The 25,596-nt window shown below is 33.1% G+C and overlaps 1 protein-coding gene across 1 annotated transcript in view; it reads right to left on the reverse strand.

Annotated features, from left to right (window-relative positions):
* The window catches only part of LOC121121645 (lachesin-like), a 182,184-nt gene that overhangs the window by 124,899 nt on the left and 31,689 nt on the right, over positions 1-25,596 (reverse strand). The window contains exon 3 of the mRNA XM_071890015.1: positions 4,437-4,600. Coding sequence (XP_071746116.1) covers positions 4,437-4,600 — 164 coding nt within the window. The remainder of the gene's footprint in view (positions 1-4,436; positions 4,601-25,596) is intronic.

The following is a 25,596-nucleotide window of genomic DNA, read 5'->3' on the forward strand; positions in this document are numbered from 1 at the left end:
AAACTGTTGAAGCCTCCTTATATAAATGAGTATATTATCATTTAAAATTGATGTAACAAGAATGGGAAGCCCAACTACATAGTATTCCAGGATGTAACATCATCCAAAATAGATATATATATTTCGGCAAAATGGTCATTCAGCATTTTGGTCATTAGGCAATGTTTCCGTACGACCAAATGACATTCGTCAAAGAGGCTTTCTGCAATAAGGTTTTCAGCAGTGTCTGCGTAGGTTACACCAAAATACAGTACTGTGGACCCAAAATCAAATAGTTAGCAAATGGAATATGGCTAATTATATTTCAATGTTATGTATAAAAATATGAATACATGCCAAATTTCAGATGGATGGGAAAACGTTTATAGATGTTGCGCAAGAGATGAAAATAGCTCATTTGGAAAATTTTAGATAAATCAGAACTAGAGATAAGAAAAAACATTCTTGATTGATATACATGACGCCTCCTTCCCTTAAGTCTCTTTAAGTGGGACCTTACATAAAGATAAAATCCGGGGATACTATATATGACATCAAAGCGCAAGGTCTGGGGTAAGTGCCCCTTTAGCAACCGCCCTGACTATAGTAATTATTGTTAAAAAACACTTGAATGTTCCTCGTCAAAACAAATATGGGTATGACAAAATAAAGTCAGAAAAATAATCATTTTCGGATTACTTTTTGTCCTTAAAAACTTTATCGCTTTCGATTCCATTTGTTATTTAAGTATATAATATTTTATAACAATCTACATTTGAATATGATTAACAATAATCTCTAAAAATATAACTAATCTTTTTTTTTTGAATATTTTTTGATATAATGAAAGTCAGCATTTCAGGGAAATCAAAACATAGTATAGTTTAATCGATTGTCGGCAGCTGACCATCACACTAAATTTTTGTTATGAATAATAAGGTTGTATTAAATAATACTAATTTTGCGCTATAATATTTAATTATGGTTTTATATCAACCAAAATATTCTTTAAATAAGACCTACCTGATGATAAAGAAAAGAAAAAAACCTCAACAACACCTTTCATCAAAATAACCAGGTTTTTTCATTTATAATATACTTGTTTGTAGATGTGAAAATGTCCTCATCAGTTAAATTTTGGAAACACGAAAATTATTTTCTCTAAAATAAATAACAAATATTTTAAATCTCCAAACCTCTTTATTTTTTACAAGGGGAGTCGTTGAGCTTGAAAGATTATACCGGGTGGAAACATGGAACTTAATCTCATGGAAAGAAAAAAGAAAATAGCTTACCATTCTTTAATAATACATTTTTTTAAATATGTATTAACATTATTATGCTTCATAGGTAATGTCAAATATTATCATTCTATTTGGCTGCCATTAGCCTCACATATGGCGGCAAGCCCCTTGCGAAAAGAGATGTAAGTATAGGGAATATTCCTCGTCGACAGAGGCCTTCATGGCTTCAACGTTCAGGTAATGGATGTTACAGACCTTCTCCACGATGTGCAGTCAAAAAAAAAAAAAAAATCGAGCAGACTGACATCCAGTCTGTATATTGTCCACATTCTTTGTTGCCAGAAAGGGATATTGTTAACTGAGAAGGTCTGAGTAATTTCCACAGTGTGAGTGGATGCCACATCTTCCTGAAAGATGGTGTTGCTGTCAAGGAATTTTTCTGGAACACAGGGAAACGGAAGAGTTGATGGCATCAGCCTTGAATCTCGCTGCGATGACATTTCTCGTCCGATAAAAGAAAGCGAATGTACTTGAGATACATGGATACCTATACAATTAAACACCGAACCTCTCAAATCAATATAATACTAGTGTGTAAGCTTCTAGTTTCCACCTGGTAATATGTAAGGTTCTTAAAAATAAAGTACATCTACACTCATAATAAGTAGCCTGGCCACTTCTTTTGGAGTGTGGCACGCACGAAGAAGACATGATGTCCTAAGCCTTGAATCTCACTGCGATGACATTTCTTGTCCGATTTAAAAAATCAAAAAGCAGTAGGTGCTTGAGATACATGACTACCTATAAAACTACAGACAGTTCTAATTTCCTCCGACAAAACCTCTCAAATCAATATAATAAAAGTGAGTATGTTTCTTGTTTCCACTCGGTAATATTTAAATTTCTTAAAAATAAATTACATCTACACCCCTGATAGATGTAGGAAGCAGTCTAAAATTCTAGAGTTTCAGCTCACAAAAACCATGTCGTTTTCAAAACTAAGATTTCTTTTTTCTCCATGTCTTATATTCAACAAGTATTTTAAAGATTTTAACCAATAATTACGAGTGAAAAATGGATGAATTTGTTAAAAAAAATGAACAAAATTATATAATGGTGTAATAAATCCTAGTCGTTTACCTCTTTATCATATAATACATCATCCCAAAATTTATTTTGTATAATGACAGCACACCCAAGCGGGTTAAAAACCATTGCAACCACTTCACAAATCTTTTAGAGCCCTTTGAATACTACAAAATGAATACCGCCTATGATTTCAAAAATTCAAAAGTACATTAACTACACATCTTTCAAAGGGAAAAATTATTATTTTGAATTGGACAGTTACGGTCAAACCAGGCGTCTGGTTAGCCAACTATACACCATATCAATACTAACATATTGACAATTTACAAGGGCCTTGTTTTGTTTATTCATAAACCACGTGCTCATTCTCTAAAAAATAATTTTTCAAATCATCAAACTTGCTAAACATTCCATAGCATTCAATATCATTCTTGTAACTTTTAACAAATATAAGTTTTCTGCTTTTCATCCTCACCGAGTTCGATTTTCTTTTAGGAGGCTATTTTATTTATGAGTGATTTAGGAAATCCATCCTTTGACAAGATGTCCAGGGCATGCTTTGGATAAATCCACTCTTCTTTTGCAAGCTCTGCTATCTTTTGATCCAAGTGTTGATCCTTTTTTTTAATGTTATTGAGTGTTTTTAGATGGACTCCAAAACAGGAACTTTTGGAGATTCATTCAGGAGTTTTTTTCTCCAGCTGAGCTTTCGGATTCGTGCACTCTGACTATCCATCTCCTTCTTTTTGGCCTCAAAGAACTTCATCCACTCCACTCACACTTCAAGCCTCCATTTGAAGAGCGAATACATTTTGATAATAGGATGGGTGTGATCCTCATCATCATCTGATACCTTAATATCATTACACTTTGAGTATTTTTTTTTTTCTATATGTCATCCAATTTCGAGCAACAATGTAAAATTTAACAAACAAATAAAACAAAGCAATTATCAAAACAAAAACAAAAAAAACTATCTATAGGTGTTCTCTAAAAGTGGATTTCTCAAAAGTTTCCACAGTCCGACGTCCTGATTTCCTTCTACCATTAAATGTATAGTTAAAGGATATTTTAGCTATCCATACTTCTCATAAATTTTTCCTTCTTGCAAATCAACAAAAACTTTTTATTAAACAGAAAAGTTTCCTCCCCAAAACTGATCTGGTACCCTTTTCCATTGGCCCAAACAGGAAAGTCCACGCTTTCTCCTTCAGGCCTAATTTTAATAAAATTTAAGACCCCAACTCCCTAAATATTTTTATCTTGTGACATGAAGTAACCATATGCAATGGGGAGTAAATTTCTCCACATTCAAAAGTACAAAGCTGGTCTAATAGGGATTTCCCTGTAAACTTGTTGCAAAGAAGTATTCTGCTAATTATATGCGTTTGCAAATTTCTACATGTAATATTCTTTATGCTCTTTAGTGAGGAAAAAATTGACTTGAACTTTTTTTCTCCTTCATCCTGCTCCAGTCTCCCACAATGGATTTTAAACAGTGGAAATTGTTCTACATTAGTTCTGTAAAATCTCAATTTAAAACCTAATATATCTCTCCCTCTAAAAAATAACCAGGGGATCTTAAGATTAAAAGAAGGCACCACGCTTTTATTAATTGGTCACTTTGAGTAATTAAAGGATTTATTTAGCAGTATTCGAAGGGGGCCTACATACTTTGTCAAGTGTTGGCTGTGGCTAAAATATTAATAAAATAAAATAAAGGAAAATATACCTTTGAATATTTAAGGTTAAGAACAGACGTTCAATTTTTATTTCCATTAAAACAAAAAAACAAAAATTTGATTAACTTCACTTCACTTTTTTTAAGAACGAATTTTTCCATGAATTGTAGAATGCAATATTTAGAATCTTATTATTCATAGAAAAATGTATTACTTATGAATTATCCTTAAATATATAAACACGAACAAAATTGACATTTATATCCATTATTATTGACGATTATTATAAGACATATTATTTCACATCTGTCCACTTTCACGTTCCACATTTAATATTTATTAACAAAGATTAGAAAAAGAGAGAGAAACACGTTCAGTTAAGTACAAAATAATGAAATGACATATATTAATAATAATAAAATATGATAATAATTACATGTACCTTATAATTTGCTAAATCCCGGACTTGACAACTCAGAGTAGCCTCTCGTCCCACAGCCATTGTAGTATTTTTTATATGGTCTACAAATGAGGGCTCTAAGCTCATGGAGGATTTGTCAAATTCTCGTTTGAATGCAGAGACCCAAGTATTCTTTAACATTCCTCCTGTAAAGGTAAAAAAAAGTTATATAATCTAATACAAGAGGCATCATTATAAAAACAATCATGAACATAATTAACGAATGCAGAAACTCAAAAATTATAAATTATTTTACTTCACATACGGAATGCTTTATTAAAATCTGAAAACTTTGAATTTTAAACTCTTCAACAGAATATAATTTATTAATCGCCAATTGAATTTAAAAATTTTGCAAAATATCCATCTTTTGGAAAAAAATTACAAAAATCACGGATAGATCTGTGTATGAACTCTCTTAATCATTAATATGGCCGCCCTTAGAGACAATTATAGGTTCCTGGCGAAGGTAGAAGTCCTTACGACCACACTGTTTAGGTTTTTTTTTTTCCAAATAAGAGCTTTAGAGAGAGCAAAAAAGAATTTAATGCCAAAGCAATTCTTCATCTGTAACCATAATATTGATTCCATTCTGTCGTCATCTTTAACTCCTCAATATAAATATAAAATTTCCTATAATTTGACGATTTGCATATGCCATTTTTTTAAACAATTAGTTTAAAAAAACAATGTATAGACTGTCACACCACCTTGCAGATAGTATTTTTTAGTTTGATCATACCCTACTTTTCATAAACATAAAATACTGAAAATTATGATAGTGAGCAATTGCAAGGGAAATTCTTTAACGTCGCGACAGCAGACCAGAAAAAAAGATGGTTGAACAAAACAATCTCAAAAATTGTATTTCCCCCTATAATTAAGCTCCAACAATTTTAGAAAAATAATTAGGCCTCCCAATCTATTAATGATTTTGTGTTTGGTTCATCTCCTGAATCAAACCATATATATTCACACTAATTAAATATAATTCAAAGTGTTATGCAGGCCTAAAATTATATCATTTTGGAAACATTTAATGTACGGGGATTCAAAGGTCCAAAGTTCAACGCATACTCACGAACCTTATTCAATTTAAGAATCAATGATTATTGATTCTTGAATTGAACTAGAGTTAAAATAATCTCCCAAATCCATCATAAATATTTTGAAAAGCTTCATAAAATTATATTTAAATTTAACAATTGGAATAAAATACTAATATATTTCATCTGTTTAATAATTATTTTTATAACCTCTGTCATTTCCTAATTCATATAATTTTTGATATAAACTAATACTATTAGAAAAAATAATAAAAAAAGTATAGATAATTGAAGTGTATTATATGTTTTTAACATATCTAATTAATACAATTCGAATGTTTTATCCAACTACTTATTTTTTTGATGGTGTCAACAAATTCTTCACATCATCATTTTATGTATGCCTATTTTTCACTATTTTTTAAAATTTTTATTTGATCCAAAATACTTATGTTCTCCCCGATATTGCCCCATTCAAATAAAATATGGCGATGTCTTCGTTTTTATTGCAATGATCAATTCTATATACTTTAATTACTATTTACAACCAAATGGTGAATAAGGATAGTTACCGGATCGAAATTGCAAATAATTCGTCAAAAATACATAAGTTAGTAATCCAAACTTTATTTTGTTAAAAATCCTTCTAGCTGGTTTAATGTTTGTTTTACGTTTTATTGATTTTAATTCTAAAAGACATAAACTTGAGTTTAATTATAATTTATTGGAAAAATTGAGGATTTTATGTATTAAAAATATCAACTTTGAGCCCCCAAGTGGGCATCTCCTTCAACTATAAAGCAATTTATGATGTGTGTCAGTGAGAACAGTCGATCAATATCCTTGCTTTGTACCAAATAAAACCTCGAAAAGATTACGGGAATCTATCAAACAATATTACTTTATTAGTACAAATACATATAATTCATTAACAGAGATTTGATCACATGGGTTTTTCTAGATATATTCTCTGGATTCTACCTTCATCCTTAAAATAAGCTACATCTCCACTGATGATAATAAAAAAACAATAAAATGGGATCAAAATCTAATAATAGTAATCGGACAAGATTTTTCCTATTTCATTCACTGAGTTGAAGCCCAAGGAGTTAAAATATGGATAAGTTTTATTACCTCTTGAGATAGGTAGAGCCTCCATTTTGAGATACTTTTTATATTAGAACAATTATATGATTTTCATTTGGGAGATAACACAGGAAGATAGTTGAGAAATTTTTATCATTTATGCTCGTAAAATGAACCAGAAAGTTTGTCTAATAAATAAACCGAACATTATAGAAAAGTGATTTTTAACCGGGAGTGGCGGTAGGGGAAATGTGGCCCATCCAAACTAGAAAGGCTTTTTTCAAAATGGAGTATTGATTACATTTGTATTTTTGACAAAGAATCGTCCATTTTAATCTACAAATTGTTTTTATCACTCCTTTCAAAGTGGCAAAAATCATTTTTCAAATTTAAAAAAAACCATTTAATATTTGAATTTTATTTACCAAAAATTTTATTTTTATAGTTCAATTTTTCAAATTGATTTCAAAAAAATTTAATTTATTTTCAAAAGATTTATAAAGATATTTAACAAATATTTTTATTTTTGTGTGATTAGCTTTAGATTTTTGAACTTTTTTTGTACAAAATTCGACAAAATTGAATATTTAAAATTTTATATTTTGAATGTTTTTCGAAAAAAAATAATTTTCTGTAAATGACTATGAATTTGTAAGTTGATTTTTGATTTTTTATTCACAAAAGAAGTAATTTTTAAAATATTTTTCAAAAAGTTCCATTTTTATTTTCAAAAAAAATTATTTTTTCGATTTTTTTAAATAAAGAAAATTCTAAGAAACAAGCCTGCCTATCCCCAAAAAAAAAAAAAAAATAGATATAATAATGATTGTCAAAATAAAATAATCATAAATATATATATATTTTTTAAAGCCCATAACTGCAAAAATATAAGTGTCAATTAAAGGTTCTAAACTCTCCTTTAAATTCTTGGTTATCTTAACTCATCCAACAATTCCGAATACAAGGCCTATGTTAATTCAAATAAGGTTATGAAATATTGGGTTTTATGTATATATTTAGTAAATAAAAATAATTGAGTCTAGATTACATTTGTTTTTTTCCACAAGTTGTCGTTTATATATATCAAAAAACTATCTTTATGAATGTGTCGTAAATCGTACTTAAAGTAGTTAAAATTGATCATCAAAATAAGAAAAGGATAATTAGAGTAAGTTTAGTTGAATAAACTATACCGTGGCTTATATTAGTCTTTAACATGAAATAAATCCGTTAAAAGTTTCAACCTTTACTTATATTTCCTGGGTTTCCTAACTCCTCCCACAAATTTGAACAATTAGCATATGGTGCTAAATTATTTCATTCCTAGAAAGTTCATTGAGGATCAGTAAATTCCTTTCCTGTAGAATTCATAACCGGACATTTCATTCCCACTATGAAAAGGGGTAATTAGTTAAGTCATACAACTTATGTTTCTTAAGTACGTAGTAGTTTTTGTGTAAGGCTATAGAGGGAGGACCGGGCAGTCGGCAGTCAGCTCTGGAGATGAGTGATGAATCATCGATAACTAATGATGGATGGGAGGCAGAGATGAAGGATTTATGGTGTTTATACCTGGGGAAATAGAAGATGAAGAAGACTAATACCGGGATTTACTTTTGTATCCCAATATATGAATATCATCCACAGATTAGGATTCCATTCTTACTCACTATTAAGATTTATCATGACGTCATTTCTAATCCATGAACACCATAAATCATTCATACCCGTCTCCCATCCATTACCAGTCATGATGCATCTTCAGTGGCGATCGCCACTGCCCGTGCCTCCCTCTAAAGCCCTAACCAAAAACTACTAATTAGTTTAGAAATTTAAACCGTATGACGTCACTAAATATCCCTCTTCAAAGTGGGAATGAAATTTGCAGGGATGAATTCTACAAGGAATGAATTTGAAGGGAATAAAATTACTAGGAATGAAATTTCTGGGAATGAAATTACTAGTCACGAAGCATGTAGTTGGAAGAAATATTGGGTTGGATGTTTGTACAGATTAAGTAAAATAAAAAGAAACCATCAACTTGAGGATTAATACAATAAATAAAACTAAATACATGTGGCTAATCAATAAAAAAAGAAGCTACAATTATTTTTATCAATATTAAGTAACGAGTACAGATTACTTTTAGATTATTCGACGAATTATCGTCATTTTCTATTTACAAATTATTTTATTCCCCCTAAGTGTGCGTCCAAAATTAAATGGTCTTTTTTCCAATGACATATTTATACAAATATTTTTAGTATTTTAATACATATTGAAGTTTGCAAAATGAATGGAATAGCTTAAAAAAGTTCATATTTTCCCCAGTTCACTAACTTTGTCATAAAAAGGATGTCCATGAAATTGAAGTTTAAGACCAGGTCCAAATAGAGAGTGGATTTAAACCATGGTACACATAGTAGAGTTAGCTATTTTTTAGTCAGTAAAGAGTCTAAATGAATCATAATATTTTATATCATTTTGATGATACATTGTTCATTTTTAAATAATTATATAATAACAAAGAAAGTGGCATTTACTGGTAAAGTGATGTGCTTTAATGACCAGTAAATGACACTTTCCATGTCAGTTGCAGTTTTTTTTAATGTCTGCAATAAATATTTCCATTATACGACAAAGGAAAATATTCTTATGTATTATAAGTTTTATTGGATGTCTTTAAAAAACATGTGAAATTGGTAATACTTTTTGATGTAATTACATTGTACATCAGCATGGATTACACAAAAGAAGGATTTGATGGCAAAAGTAGACATAATAATAATAGTTTATACAAAAATATCATAAGAATGATTTATGTTACATACATATCGAGAAGAGGTTGCGAGATTAAATTTTATTCAATGAGTAAAAGTGAGATGAAACAAAAAAAAACGCAAGTGAGACTTTCCATCAACCACTACCAATAGGCACGAATTAGTGCGTTTTCGATCCTCAATTTACTCTTAGACATTTATAGACTTACGCACATAAATCCTCATTTTAACTCGGAATGACCTTTAAGAACACAAACAATAGTGGTTAGGAATTAGGACTGCAGTCTAGTGCAGTCCCAGTTGTCCGTCCTTTAGGAATTTAAAATCAATCCATCGTAATGTCATTGAGGGTTTTTTATTTTTCTTTAATTATTCTGTTAAATAATATAATAAATTATAAAACTCAGTATAAATATGATAAGGTCGGATTTTATTGCATTATAATTGAGTTACGAATATTTTTGCAGGATATGTGCAATACTCTTAATACAAATCTGATATATCTTATTTGACTTAATACATCATCTACACTTGTAGGAAAAATTCAAAGGAACAACAGTTAAAGACTTGTCCAAATGACTGATAGATAAAAGGATTGATCCCAAGGACCTATACCATATGACCGGTTCTAAACTTAACTGGACCAAATAAATAAAGACTAACACAAAACTGCGGATATTTAAGTACAGATACAAGGAACAGACAGTCCTAAGGACGGGCCCAAGACTGGAAATGACTAGACGAAATAAATATTGATTAATAAAACACTTCTGAAAGTTAAGTATCGGTCTCAAGTACTGACAGTCCAAAGGTTTGGTCCCAAGGACAGACGGTCTAAAGGACCGGCCAAAGGAACGATTGGAATAGCCCTAAGATTGGATTGGACAAGGCCAATTAAACTACGACCGGTCTTCAGACTGGACTCCACCAAATAAATTATGACCGACATACAACTAGCGACAGTTAAGGACCCGTCAAAAGAAATCAGACCCAATGATTGGTCCTAAAAATAGACTGAGACAAATATATATGGAACAATACAACTATATGCACAGTTAAGGACCGGTCCTAAGGGTCGGTTCCAAGAAGTGACAGTCATAAAAATTGGAAGGACCTGTCCAAGACTAGACTGTATTATACTAGAGCAAATTAATAAGGACGGACACAACACTAATGACTGTTAAGGATCGGTCACAACTCACAAGTACTGGCAGTCCAAGGGATTGTTCCAAAAGCTGACAATCCAAAGGATTGATCCCCAGGAGAGGCGGTCTTAAGGATCAGTCCCATGGATCGATTAGACTGGTTCATGAGTGGACTAGAACAAATAAATAAGAAGTGATAGTAAGAAGGATCGGTCCCAAGCACAGATAGTACAGTTCCTAAGACCGGCCCAAATAAAAAAGGATCCAGACAAAAGTAGATACAACCATATTAGATATATTTAATTTTTCTTTGTAAACACATCAAATAATCCGCAATATTATTCGTGCTTTTCTTTTTTAGAAGCATCTTTTAAGAGAGCCTTTTCAAAAGTACAAAACATATATACCTACAAGCAGAAAAAATATAACCCATGCTACAATTTAAAAAAGCGGGGTTGGACTGTAGATAAAATATATTCCTATTAGAAGTCCTTTCAAATGTGTGACTTTTTTCCCCTTTTTCTGTTCCGTCTGCCATTTTCTATTCTCACAGAATAGATAAGTAGTGTAGTTGTTGTCGTTGCTCTACGTTTCTCTTCATAAGGTGAATGGAAATTAATGTATTTATTTATTTCTCTGTTTAAATAATAATATGTAATATGTCTCTCTTTTCTCTTAGTCTCTTTAAGTACTAAAATAATAAGAAGAAGAATGGGATGAGGGTAGAAGGGAAGGGACCAAATACCTTTTATTGGAACTGGGGCTTTCTATCCAACTCTTATCTATGTATGTATGGAGTTGTTATGATTTATGATTCCTGCTAAGGGTTTAAAAATATAGAGAAATATACGACAACAAAAAATAAAAACAAAAGGAATTACAAAACGCGACAATTTTTTAAATGAATCTTCAAAAGAAAAGTGATTATTCATTTATTTTGTATGAGTGTAAATGAGTAAATAGGCCTCGACGTAAAACTAAATCTAAGGCTCACTTGGAGTGTTGTAAAGTTTTTCCCAAAATGGTTATAAATTAAAGTTAATCAGTACTATTAATTTATGAAACTGGAAAGTTGACTCATTTATAGGTTTACTTTACAAATTTCCAACAGCCCTATAGTCTATACAATCACAAATCCCAAACATTTCTAAAGTCTGAATAATTAAGTTTTGTAGAACATAGAAAATAGCTATGTTAGTTCTTGTGAATACTGGATGTCATGAGAGAAAAGTGTGATGCTGTAGTGAGAGGTTGTTTGTAATGTCGTTGTTCCTTGGTTACGAGTCCATAAATTATGTTCTGCAACTTATGAATGTAAATAGTAATAGCTAAATTTTAATCCATTTCATTTGTTAAATATCATATTTTCCAAATATTTTTTTAAATCTGGCACACATGCTTACTATATGTAAATAGTTACTACCTAGAGTTATAAATTATATGGATATTTAAAGTTTCTAGACTCAAATGACTCAATAGTACTTATATAAGCTAATAATATATTATTAAGAAATTATTTGTTGGAGTAGGAGTTAGTGACATTTTAAATATTAGAGTCGGGCATTTTATTTATCGACTCTGCAGCACTGGCTAAGACAAATTTCGCTTTAATAGTATAGAACACTAGTCGTAATATCCAGAATTGCATGGATTTATTATACGTCGACGTAATCTGATAGTTTTTGCAGCTAATTTAATAAGATCCCTTGGCGACTAAGCTGCTTTTCTCCAATAAATACTTCACATGGTCAAACTAACATACCATTTTTTTAAATACCTACTCCTCAAATGATTTATTACAAGGCTTGTAAATCCTAAATATTTTTTTAGTGTGCGATGTTTATTGTTGTTGACCATTATACCATTGCTTAGAATTTATTAAGTTATTATAATTAAAGTTGTTGACTATATGATCTGCCGATATTGTAAAAAAAGAAAGCAGAAATGACGTGATAATCCCCTCAATTTGAAAAATATTGTGAACAATAGCATACATGTGTGCGCGTCTAAAACTGAGCTCTCTGAAATTTTTTTAAATAGTTGAAAAAATTTTAAAGTGGTCGACGAATTAATTTATTTAACATGAAAGATGACAGTCTTAAACACATGTATAGTCAAGATGGCCACCCATGTTCTCCACTACCAACTCCAGCCTGGACTGGAACTTGCTGCATGATTTGGCGATGAAGCTATGTTTGAGGTTGGCTCAGGTATTCTTGAGGGCAGACTTCAGCTGGTCCTTGGACTTGTATTGGACTCCCGACAGCATCCCCTTTAAACGCACAAACACTGCAAAGTCAAACGGCGAACAATCAGACGAGTGAGGCGAATTTCTTAAGCTTGTTGAGAAGAATCTTCGACCTGGCTTAGGCGTTTTTTCTGGTCTACAGGCTCAGGGCTTGACGAAGGGTTCTCTTGTAGACCTTAAGGCCAAAATCTTTCTCAACTAGCCGATCCATGGTCCTTCTGCTGACGTTGAACTCCCTGGAGAGGCCCCTGACGGTCACCTTGTCTCTCTTGTCCTCGACAGACTTTATCACGACAGCAACTATTTCGTCCTACCTTCGAGGCCTTGACTTAGATCTTGTGGTCGCCTCAGGAGTCACTTTGGTTACCACGCTAGAAACGGTGGTGCGGCTGTAGTTCAGAACCTTGGCAATTTCAGTGTCAGTTTTTCCCCACGCGGAAAGTTCGAAAAATTGCGACTCGACGTCTTTCCATATTATTGGTTGTTGTTTCACTGTTGCTATTTAGATTTTGCTGAAGTTTTGTTTTTGTTTATAACTAGTCTAGACCCTTGCCTGGAAGTATAAAGCGGTTTCAACTCAATAAAATCACGAATATGTGCATGGCGTAAAATTTTAGGGAGTGTTCAGTTTTAGACGCGCAAACCTGTATTGGCAGTCATGACGTTTACAAAAGATTAGCTGCAGAAAACTATTAGGGGAATTAAATGAATACAAATACCATCACATATTTAGTCAGTACATAGGGAGGAATTACTCCAAAGTCGATCCTCAAATCTGCTCCGAGTCATATAAGGACTTGCACTAATAACTTCACATCAGCTTCTCACCTATAATCTCCGTCATTTATAAATACAAGCACTAGTGATTACTGTATACTTCGATGTTCTGTGCTTAAAATTAAATAATAGTGACAAAAGCTGCATACTTTATACAACTTTAGTTATTATTATTTTGTCATTCTCAGGGAGAGTACATGTTACCCCGGTCCATGACGGAGAGTAATACTGTGGATTTGTGGAGGATCTAATAATATAAGTCCCTATTGGACTCGTAATAGAATTTAGGATCCATATCGTAGTAATTCAAAGTATATGTCTATGCTAGATACGGAGTGGGATTGGTGTTTATTTCCTTCATTTTCTAGCTGCTTATAGCTAATCTAATAAAACATCATGACAGCTTATCTGTTGTCCTCCAAAACATTCTTCAAATTCTGAGGATTACTTTGTCAATGGTGGCCTCTTTTATTTATTCATAGACTGTTTACCAGGTGGAAACTTGAAACTTATACATATACACTTGTAAAAAAAAGAATAGCCTGCCATTGTTTAATTATACAGTGAAGAAAAACGTTCATTAACCTTATTCTGATACATAGTCAATGTCCAATTGATTTATTCTATTTGCCCAACATTGGCCTCATAGATTTGCAACATGTTTTTTGTAAAAAGAGTTGCAAATTCCCAAATGAAGTTCAGGTCCATGGCAGCCGACTCATATTCGACGGAGGCCTTCATCGCTTCAACGTTTGCGTGACGTATACTACAGTCCCTCCTCTCGATGTACGGCCAGAAATAAAAGTCAAAGGGATAGACATTTGGTCTTTATTGTGGCCATATTATTTTATCGTAGAATGCAATTTTGTTGACTAAGAAGGCCTTAGTAATTGCCGCAAGTAAAATTTGCATTGACCTGGGGGGAGAAAGTTGGCCTTGGAAACGTCTATGTAAATGGCTGCGGTGAGCCTATACCTCTCCAGGAACCATATCAAGGATGTCCTTTAGAGCATCCACATTGATGAGGGGATTTTGACAGAGCTCTCCTTCCTCTTTTTGTTGTCTTTGTGGTCTAGCCCCTTATGAACATTGTAGATGGTCTTACGAGCAATTCATGTCAGATGGCATACTCTATTGGAGTCTGACCAGCGCGAAGGTAAGTGGATGCCCTAAGCCTTGAATCCCACTGTGATGACATTTCTTGTCCAATTAAAAAAAATCAATAAGTAGCAGGTACCTGAGATACATGACTACTTATGCAATTACAGATAGTTCTAATTTCCTCACACATAATTTCTCAAAACAACATAATGCAATTGTATAACTTTTAAGTTTCCAGCTGGTATGACTCATATCATAGGACTAAATTTTTTTGTAGGCTCCTTTTATCTACTTGACTTTGTGTCAGGAAGGCACGCCTTTGGAAAGTATGGCCTAGGATGACTTGCCTTGTGAAAAGTTTGCCTTGGCTAAAACTCGCAGAGAGGAAAATTTGTTTTCTTTTATTTAATATTAATAATAATGTTTTAAAAAAACATATTATTGACCTTTTAAACATCATTTTACAGTATTTTGATTTGAATATCTATATTCCGATATGATAATACGGATCTTAGGGAATATTTATGGAGGATTGGGTTTATACTGGTTTACAAAATTGTTAAATGTTTTCCTACAACCATGAAATATGATCATGCATTGACCTAAGAAACCGTCCTTAAGCATGTCATAGAAACAAAGAATTACCCTTCAACTTCACCTCTTTTTTATATATAACTTGTCAAATGTTTCTTAGAACATAATAATTTAATACTCATCTTACCAATGTTCATATATTACTGAGATCCTTGTCTATGCTATACTATGCTTGCAAGACGAATAAGAAATAATTCCTAGAGTGCACGATGATATTTTAAAAGATTGTAAATGAATATAATTAATACTATCAAAATCTCACTCTTGTAATGAGTTTGCAAAAAAATTATAAGCAAGTATTATTCTAATATTCACAAAAAAAATCATCTCAGATCAGGATTATCATATGTATATGCTTCAATACCTAAAGGTGTTAGTATAGGCAAATGAGTTACTGGGTTCACTGTAAATAGTGCTCCATGATGTATATCATAAATCATATCATACGAAATAACATGTAGTCTCAGGCGTGTAATATTTTGACATGAAAAATAAAAATTTAGTTGTACAAATAAAATATTGCAGGCATGTGTATTTATATCAAAAGTACTTTTTGTTTTTATTTTTGTTTAAAGAAGGGATCCATGTGAAGAAAAAACTAAGTATAGCGATTAAAAGAAGAAAAATTGTTGGTGCGTGTGCTTTTTCTTCTTTTTATTAATTATTAAATAAGTTGTAGGGGTGTTATCATTTCCATTCAAAATTAAGAATTTTTGTGTATCTTTACTTTGCATTGATTTAAAAATGCATAATAAAACAAACATATGTACAACTATAATATTTTTTCAGCAATAATACTATTTTAAATCTAGAAGGTTCTTCTCATTTTCTCTTCCACAAATCATATAACATGCTTCATATATTAACAAGGGTCTTTTTTCAGTAATACAGTATGTCTCACTCCCGCATTTTTCTCACATTCTGACACAAATCCCACCTCTGATTATTGTTCTCCAATGAATATCATAACTTATGAGCGTTTTTAGTATATGTAAAGATTTGAATTAAATCTAAACGATGATATGTTAAAATGAATTTTGTTTATTGATATGAGTGAACACTCTACAGACTAAAGTACTCATCAGTTATCTCAACACTTTTTTTTTCTCAAACTCTCATTATTATTATCATTTCATTCTTGAGTAGAGAACACGTCATATAAATTGATAAAAGTATTGAGTAGTTACATGTGAGCGTGCTCAGGAAAAACAGAAAGTATGATAACTTGGGAAGTAATTATCTAAATTATAAAGAAAAAGAAATTTCTTTAGCCAATGCCTAATAAATCCGGCCAACGCTGGTACTACCGTAAGTATTAAATAATAGAGTGCAAACATATTTTTTTTATTAATCCTTATTTATATCATACATATAGATATATAAAAAACATTATAACTTGAATTTCTAGGAAAAATTGTGTTACATTAGCATGAATAAGCATTTAAGCTTAAAAACAGAACTCCTAGCCAAGACCCACACCTAAAAAACAATCCAAAATTCCAACGAACACAAAATTATATATATAAATTATAGACTAAACATTTTAAAACATAGTAATCAATCCTTTGTTCTCCCTCGATGAAAGTGTTCATACCTCCAAACCGTGGTTTTTAAAGAAGTCATAAATCTAGCTAAATTTGAAAATATATATACAATAATTTCAATAGCATAATCCCAAGAATGACCATGAATCTTTGATATTTTTATAGAAAAAGTACAATATCTATTAGGAGAGGATAAAACTGTTCCTCTCAAGTTTTATGTATGAATTGTTTCTCCAGATTCCAATTTATGGACCATAAGCCGAACAAACAAAAATCTTTTAACTGAAGCCTAATTACTCCGAGTAATGCGGGGTACTACCACAAGTATTAGATAATAGACGGCAAATAATCTGCTGGTGAGTTTTAGTAACGGCAAACTTTCCACAAGACGATTTTTTCCGAAAGCAAGTTTTCCAAAAGGCGAGTAATCCCATGGCCAACATTCTAAAGGCAAACTTTTCTCGATCAACTAAAAAAAGAAAACATCTTCAAAGAGAACAAAACCATTTTTCCATTATTGGATTTTGGGTCAATATAATCCTACCCACATCTGTGTCCAAAAGTTCATAATATCAGACAAGCATCTTTCTAGCATATGTTTAATGAATGTGAATTCATTATTTAATTTTATCATTCTTAGTTAGACTAAAAATTCTTCATCAACTTGAAAAAAGAAAAAAAAAAGGGTTTTCCTTTTTTCTTTCTTGAAACGCGTCTTCATTTCCACAACCCCTTTCTCCCCCCAACTGCTCCCCCTTCTTTAAGGAAAATAACTTTTTTCCCTAACATATTTTTTTACGCATAATTTAATTTCCAAATTAAATTTGTAAGAATATCAATCATTCAATTTTTTTTCACGAATTTTATTAGTATATTATGTTACTTATAGATATATTCATGATATGATAAAAAAATATTTTTTATAGACACTCTCTAAGAGAATTTTTATATCACATATCTGTACATAGTATATATTTTGCAAATCTTTTTTTCTTCTTTTAGAATCATCATCTAAAAGGCATTATGTTTGATGAATGTCTGTTTGCGTGTAGTATATTCAAATTCAAATATTGCATCTATTGTGTTTATTATTTTGACTGACGGGTTTTTTATTTTCATTTCATTTTTCTGATGTCTTGAATATATTACAGAATAACATATCACATTAAATCCCTCCTTCTATGTTCCCAACTAATCCTCCAATTATGAATACAACCTTTGCCACATCCAAAGTAATGTAGAGTAGGTTTGTTTATTTTTCATCTTTATTTTGGAAAAGTTTGATTTGGTTAGGAAATAACCTATCTAAAACTCCATTTTCCTACGATGTCATCTTTAGGTTGTACATCTAGTTCAAAGTTTGAAAGGAGGAAAAAGTTATTTACTTCGTCATTTTGATTAAAATACATCATAAATCCTTATTTAACATTAATTAATGATTGTAATAATTATTTTAGCTTAGAAAAATATTTATAAGGTTTTTGCTAAGCCCTATTGACCAAAAAGAGATGATAAAATATATAAAAAATTGACCTTTCCGTTCTGGGAATGTAAGCAAATGATGTACTATTCATCGATCATTAAATTTTCCTAACTTTTTTTGTTATTTGCTCTGAAAGACAATTTTAGAAAACAAAATGTTTGATACTGTTTATAAGTATGAAAAATGTCTATCAAAATAATTTCATGCAAAATAGTTAAAAATATATTCTACGTATCTATGTAAAGAGGGTTTTTTTTTTTTTTCATAATTTGATCAAAATGTGTGATATAAAGAGGACCTCGTAAGACAATGCAATGTTGCATAGGTAACTTTTCTGTCCATCCGTAATCGAAATTCGAAAAAAGTTGAAAATCGAACCAGTCTACTGTACAGTGTGCCAAGTAAAATTGTGGACTTTTTGATTAAGATTAAATAGGGTTAACTTTTTGCAAGAATAAAAAGGAGTAGAACATTATGGCTTTATAAGAGACTTATTTATTTATATAACTTTCTAATTTTCAAAATGATTTAAATGGTTTCGAACATAGACATAAAGGCCCAAACGCACTCCTTGAAGGTTTTGGACATGACAGCCCACTGTTGTTCAACGAAAGCTTTGAAATCATCCATTTTTTGGCTTGTGGTAGCACAGCACCTAACCTGAACTAGGCCCCAAATGGTACAGTCCAGGAAAGAACAGTCTGTGGAAAAGGGTGGTGGAACATACGACGGTCAGAAAGGCTTGAAATTGATAGCACAGCACTTCTTCGACTTTTGGCTGTTCGCATTGTTGTACATCATTATTGCACATTGTTCTGCTCAAACAACCTCACCCAACCGTCCACTAACCAATGAGGGTTTGAGAGTGTTGTCGCAGCAAATCTATCTTTTTAGGATTGTATACCTTTATACAACCCAAGTTGGAGTTATTACAAGTATGATCTTGTATGCTTTTCATTCGAATATGTACTTAGTCGGTGTGTACTCACAATGCGGGTTACAAGCCTCTACCCATGGTTTCTTCTTTTCTCAAGTCAGCAGATAGGAGGCATTTGCTCTGTGCTAGTTTTAAAATGATGGTTTATCTTTGCTTAAGTGAATACCTATTCTTGAGAGTACTTCAAAAATATTTACGTTTTGTTAAACTAAACATGGTCGTCATTATTTCTTAAAGTAAACTCTTTTATATATATTTATTTTTTTTGGGTTACGGTATAAACTGTGTCAAGGTCTGGGTCCATTTCTAAACAATCCAATTCATTCCACAAGTATGATAGAAGGAAAGCCCTATTTGGCTGTCCGGTGCTAGCTTGACACATTGACTGGCTAACTGTGGCTTTGCTATGGATTGATCAGATCAAAACAAGAAATGTGTTTCTTGGATTATAACAATACTGTTTATTCATGGATTGTTCCAGCATATACAAGTTAAAATGTAAGTTACTTTCAGAAATGTATCACGGAAAACCCCATTTTAACAGAGACTTGGGGATTGAAAGTTCCATTTGGCAAAGGACAAATGTAATAATCACAAATTTTAAACGCCATAAGAAGCACCCCAATCGCAAGTATGAAGTAAAAATGGATCATAAGAAGCAGAAAACATTGTACTTTGCTGTTAAGAAAACTTCCACTGCTACATCCTCAGTTACTGCCTCCTCTGTCCAGATGAACCTGCTCCATTTGAGGCCTTACTGCCAGAACAAAGATCTGAGCAGTCCTTTTCTGCTGAAAAAAAAGTTACTACAAACACAGAAAAAAATGGCAGCTCATCAAATTACCAGAGCTGGCGGAAGACTTCCTAATCTCGCTATCAGGCCCATCTTCTCTCCTGAGCAGCTCTTTGTAGTCAACAACAACAATATACGGTCTGCAGAGGACTTTGAAACTAGCTACAATGGCCAGGGAGGTGGAAAAAAAGCAAGACTTAGGACACAAAGTTTGTGGACGGGACCAGGAGTACCTCAACGTCTTCATGAGCCAGCTTGGCGACCTGATACTTACCCAGCAAAAGCTACAGTGGAAGGAAATCTAAACCAGAACTACAGTGGAGGCCGAGTGGGAAACCGTGCCTAAAGTCGAAGGAGAGCACCTTCTACAGCCCATGTTACATACATCAAGTCTTTAGATAGATGACAATTACTTCATAGACTTACAATGACTGGTTCTGTAAGTTCCCGGGGCTAGGTTTTGACGGGGTTGAAAAGTCAGACAATGGTTTCGCCTGTTCCAAATTTTCTTCTTCCATCCAACGGAAATTTGAGTTAAAAATATGAAAAACAGTTCAATGTGGAAAGTTTATTTAAACAACAACGACACAAACTGTTAATGGAAAAGTGGATCAATTTCCTCACATCAAAGAGAAATAATACTTTGGTTCTAAGCCAGGTTCGGTCTCAAAATATTGAGGCAGTCGTGAAGTAGATTGCTTATTTGAGGCATCTTTTTCAAACCGTTGGGTTCCCGGTAATGTAAGGATTGGTTTTTAGGGGCAATTTGGAAACAAGAGAAAAATTGACGAAATCTAATAAAAACAACTTCTTGGAGCTTTTGTTCCTGTGTTCACAAGAAAATCAGATTCTCAAAGATAAACTGGAAGCCGAGGTTAAAAGTTTTTGTTCAGCAGGGCAAGTTTTGCCAAGTTGACTTCACCTGACATCCAAAATGAGCTGATAGAGATTATATCATCTAAAGTGACGGAGAATATAATAGAATATCTGAAGACTACTACTTGGAGATGATGACTACTGGTTCTCTGTGATTGTTGATGAAACATAAGATAATTAGTCAAACACAGAGCATTCCAGTCTGTCACTGGGATATCTGACAAGTGAAGGCATCAAGAAGGAGAACTTCCTCATGTTCGTAAAAATTACCCGAACCAACAGTAATTATTTGTTTGAGAAGCTTCACGACGCTCTGAAGGATCTCGCCCTACCTGCGCTGTCTCCCTGGCAGCAGACGGTGACTCCAAACTTTTCTAGCACCAAGCAAAGTCTCACCGCTAGGTATAAGGAGGTGGTCCTGTATATGTCTACATCCACTCCTACACCCATGTCCTCAACCTTGTAGCCAAGGATCTTCTATCAGATATAAGCCTGTTGAGAAATACAATAGGTAAATTGTAAATTTTATACAACTTTAATTAAAGGTCAACAAGGAGGTCTGCAATAGAAGCCGGTGAAGATAACCAGTGAATCTGAGGAGTTTGTCAAGATGATGACCCTAAAGAACCAGTGTACCTCCCACTGAAGTCTCTCCTACGATGCCGTACACGCTGTATCTCTAGAGATGGTCAGAATCATGAAGACCCTCATATTAATGATAAAAGATAAAAATATACATTGTCGAGTTCAACAGCAACTTCTTTGCTCAAGAGCACCCTTCTTTACAGATTTTTTTTCCGCATGGAAATGTTGAAGGCACACATATAGCTTGCGAGATAAACTTTAACGCAGAAAGGTTGACCGAAAAAAGACCTGTAAACAAGTAAACATAGTGATCAGGACTCTTGAAGATCTTAAGAATGAGAAAAGTTATGAACCAATTAGGAATCTTGCTGAGATGAAGTCGTCTGAGCTTAAATCTGTTGCTGGCCAGGAACACTCAATTAATTTGGACTTCAAGAAAGCAAAAATTTCAAGGAGAGCAAAGTGGAAAGGAAAAACTGAATTCTAATTCCGAAATATATTTCGATGGTGCAATCAATAATCGTATCGGAGCTCGAGCGCAGATTTACCAGCGACGATACAGACATCCCAATGAATCTCATTGCAATCTTCAATGGCATTGAGGTGAATACTTGTATCGCGTAGCGTATCTCCAAGCACTACAGACCTGATCTCGAGCAGCTCCAAACATACGATGCAATCTTCCAGCAATTCGAGGTATATTATAAAATGTTTCACTTTACATCATAGATTTATAAATTTTTGGTTTTGTCACCATTTCCTGTAGAGTTAATAAGCTCGGGAGTGAACTATAAAGGGTGATCGTGATCATAACCTTAATACCCATCAGCAGCTGTGAGGCAAAGCAAAAAATTTCCTGTCTCAGAAGGCTGAAGAACCAGATAAGGACCACTGTTGGTTAGGAAGGGGCTCTCGTCCATTACCCTTTTGAACCATGGACAGGGTGATAGTGGACAAATTGCTTCATGAAGATATGAGCAGTTTGATTGACACCTTTGTGCCAAGGAAAGGGAGGAGACACTTTATTTTTAAGTCATGATATATAACACATACCTTTTTTTCTTGATATATTTCAGTCACATTGTGACGTACAGGGTGTCCACGATAAATTGGAACAACCTGCTTGATAAAAATGGAATTTGGAGTGTATATGTTAATATGAAAAAGTGAGACATGATATTAAACCATAAATTTATTCAACATGTTCTCCCTCAGGAGCCACCATTTTCTCCATCCTGCCCCTAAAGGATTTGCATGCCCTGATGACTTCCGCAGAATCGACAGCATTCCACTCCCTCGTAATGGAGCCCTTCAGGGCTGCCATGCTCTTGTGGCTGACCTTGCACACCTCCCTCTCCAACTTCCCCTACCAGAAGTAATCACATGGATTGAGGACGGGTGAGTTGAAGAGGTTAGTGGTCCTCATGGCGATGTGGGCAGGCGCTGAGTCTTGTTGGAATATGAACTCCCTCCCAGCAGCCGTATCCTTCATCCAGGGGATGACGACCTCCTCCATGACTTTGCAGTACCCTATCGCGTTAACCCTTTCCTCGGGATTGAAGAAGAAAGGAGGCATCACCTCAACAGTGCTGCAGATGACACCCAGGGGCAAAACGGAGGCCGGGAACTTGGTGGTGAAGACAGCAGGGACATCTTCTCCTTCCTTGGCAAGCCACCTGTCATTCTGGACGCTGTAGCTTCGGTTGACAGCCCAGTTTTTCTCGTCGGAGAAGAAGATGATTCTTCCTCCATGGCTCTTCAGGTCATTGAGGAGACGCTTACTGTTGGTGAGCCTGGTGGCCTTCATGGATGCCGTCAGGATGTGTTGTTTGGCCATTCGGTATGACCTGTACCCGAGGTCCTCATTCACAGCCTTGGAGACCAGCTGCTTGCTCAATCCACGGTTCATGGCGTAACTGGACAAGGAAGTCCCCGGAGAAGCCTTGATGGACTTCCAGAGGCCTTCAAGGAAGCGGGGAGTCTGGATTCGGTCACTTCTCATGTTGTGGGCTTTGTGGCAGACTTTCCCCTCAACCTCCCAGGCATTGAAGACCCGGTACACCGTGGTCTTGGGGTAGTAAAGAAGCTTGTAGATAGCAGAGGGCTTGTGCGAGCCAATTCGAGGATGGTGTCTCTCCTTGCTTGTTTCATGATGACTATTGTTTGTTGTCAAAACAATTGTGGTGGAATTTATAGTGTATTGTTCACGCAACCTTTTATATTAGTATGATTTAAATCCGAATATCCACATTATGGATCTGAATGAAGTTTAAAGTAGTTCCAATTTATCGTAGACACCCTCTATACATGTGAGTTTAGAACATCAATACTTCTGAACATAACCTCCTATCTTTTCTGTCGATGTAACCGTTTCATGGCCAATTATAATTTCGTTCATTAACTTCCTTCCGTTATTCTTTTCGAAACGTTAAAGGAGGTTTAAACTATTTGACTTCATTTTATAATGCAAAACTTTTGCATTCATTCTGGCCCCATGTATTATATAACTCCATATATTGCCTTTCGGAAATGGTCGGCATTGACTTTCCGTCTAGATTTTTCAAATTGATTTTATTTTTCCCTATGTTTGCTTGAAGAAAATAATGATCAAATAAAGATCATTGGATAATATTCTTGCGAGGTGTAATCTGTGCTCTGGCATTTGTGATATTTAAATATTCCCCGTTCAACACTAAAAATCAAACATTCACCCTTGTAAAGCGTAACTGATTGGAGACACTTTAGCGGGTATTTTTTACGCCGTCAATAGGGTTGTAATGGTCATATATTCCTTTTGCATGCAGGATACACCAGGTTCCCATATATTCAAGTTTGGTTAGTGCATTTGTTTTTAAACCAAATTTTCTGTTCTTTTTTATAAGATAGCCAAGATATCAAACTATATTTCATATTTTATAATAGTTCATCAAAAGTAAGTTCTGAGTGACATTAATTTTCCACGTTTAAAAAAAATATTTGTTAGCCAAACATATGTTTGTGGGTGGGGATTAATTTCCTTCTGAAATACCTAAAAACTCAAAACAATCAAATAATCAAACTAATTAATGCCACGTTTATATAATCATATATAATCAAATACTCAAAATCTAAAATGTACTTGAAATTAAGTAATATAAAATCCTTTACAATTTTCAAAAGTGGACAAGAAACAAAATTGTGTTAGACATCGCGATAAAGTCTTCCACAGTTTTTACAATATTGAAAAAAACTAATCAACCAAGTTTATATCTGAAATTGTGAGGTGAACTGTCATTAATTCCTTTCAGAAAACGCATAATCCTCCTCTCCCATGTTTGAGGAGGACTTTTATGTTTGGAGTAAAGGAAATGTGGCCTCTTAGCTCACTGGATCTAAGTCCTTTGTACTTAAGACATCTTAGAGAGAGTTTCCAATTAATTTGTAGATACTGTACTAGTTACTTTACACCAAACATATTAATGAGGGTGGAGCTTAATTATCAATTTTAGAAATATTGGGCTTTTAAGAACTTAAAATATTCATTTGGTTAAAAATATCATTTGCAAATTTTGAATCGTTTAGAAGGATATATAGAGTTAGTATTTTCATATTTCAGCTTTTTGGTAAAAATAAGATATTGAATTAAATACAATTTATATATATTTAAGAATTAAATATTTTGACTGATATATATCGAAATTTGCAATTTAAAATATGTATTATTTAATAAGATATACCAATAAATATAATATTGATTGCTTTGATCCTGGTAACCTTTTTCATGAGCTATATTTAAAGGAAAAACATTTAGCTCTACAAAAACCACAAAACTATATCATTTAAAAAAGTTTGCAAAGAATTTTGTAATACAAGTCACTTGCATACAGTAACGAGTTCCAATGTCGTTTAAGGACAAGTGCAACGACTAACTTAACCATAAATAGAGGCAAAAAGTTACCAATTGTTTAACTGCAATTAGTTAAGGTTGTTTTGAATAAGTAAATATTAGATTTTTATAGACATTTATAGAGTATTTTTGCAAGGTCATCAAAATTTGATCGATGTGGTTTATCGTTTTAACCATAAATGTTAAAAATGTAATCCACTCTCAATTTTGGAAAAGAATACCTTTAGCTTGCTTTTGTGTTGAAGAACTATACACCAAATG

This window comes from Lepeophtheirus salmonis, chromosome 7, assembly GCF_016086655.4.
Source record: "Lepeophtheirus salmonis chromosome 7, UVic_Lsal_1.4, whole genome shotgun sequence".
Taxonomy (NCBI): domain Eukaryota; kingdom Metazoa; phylum Arthropoda; class Copepoda; order Siphonostomatoida; family Caligidae; genus Lepeophtheirus; species Lepeophtheirus salmonis.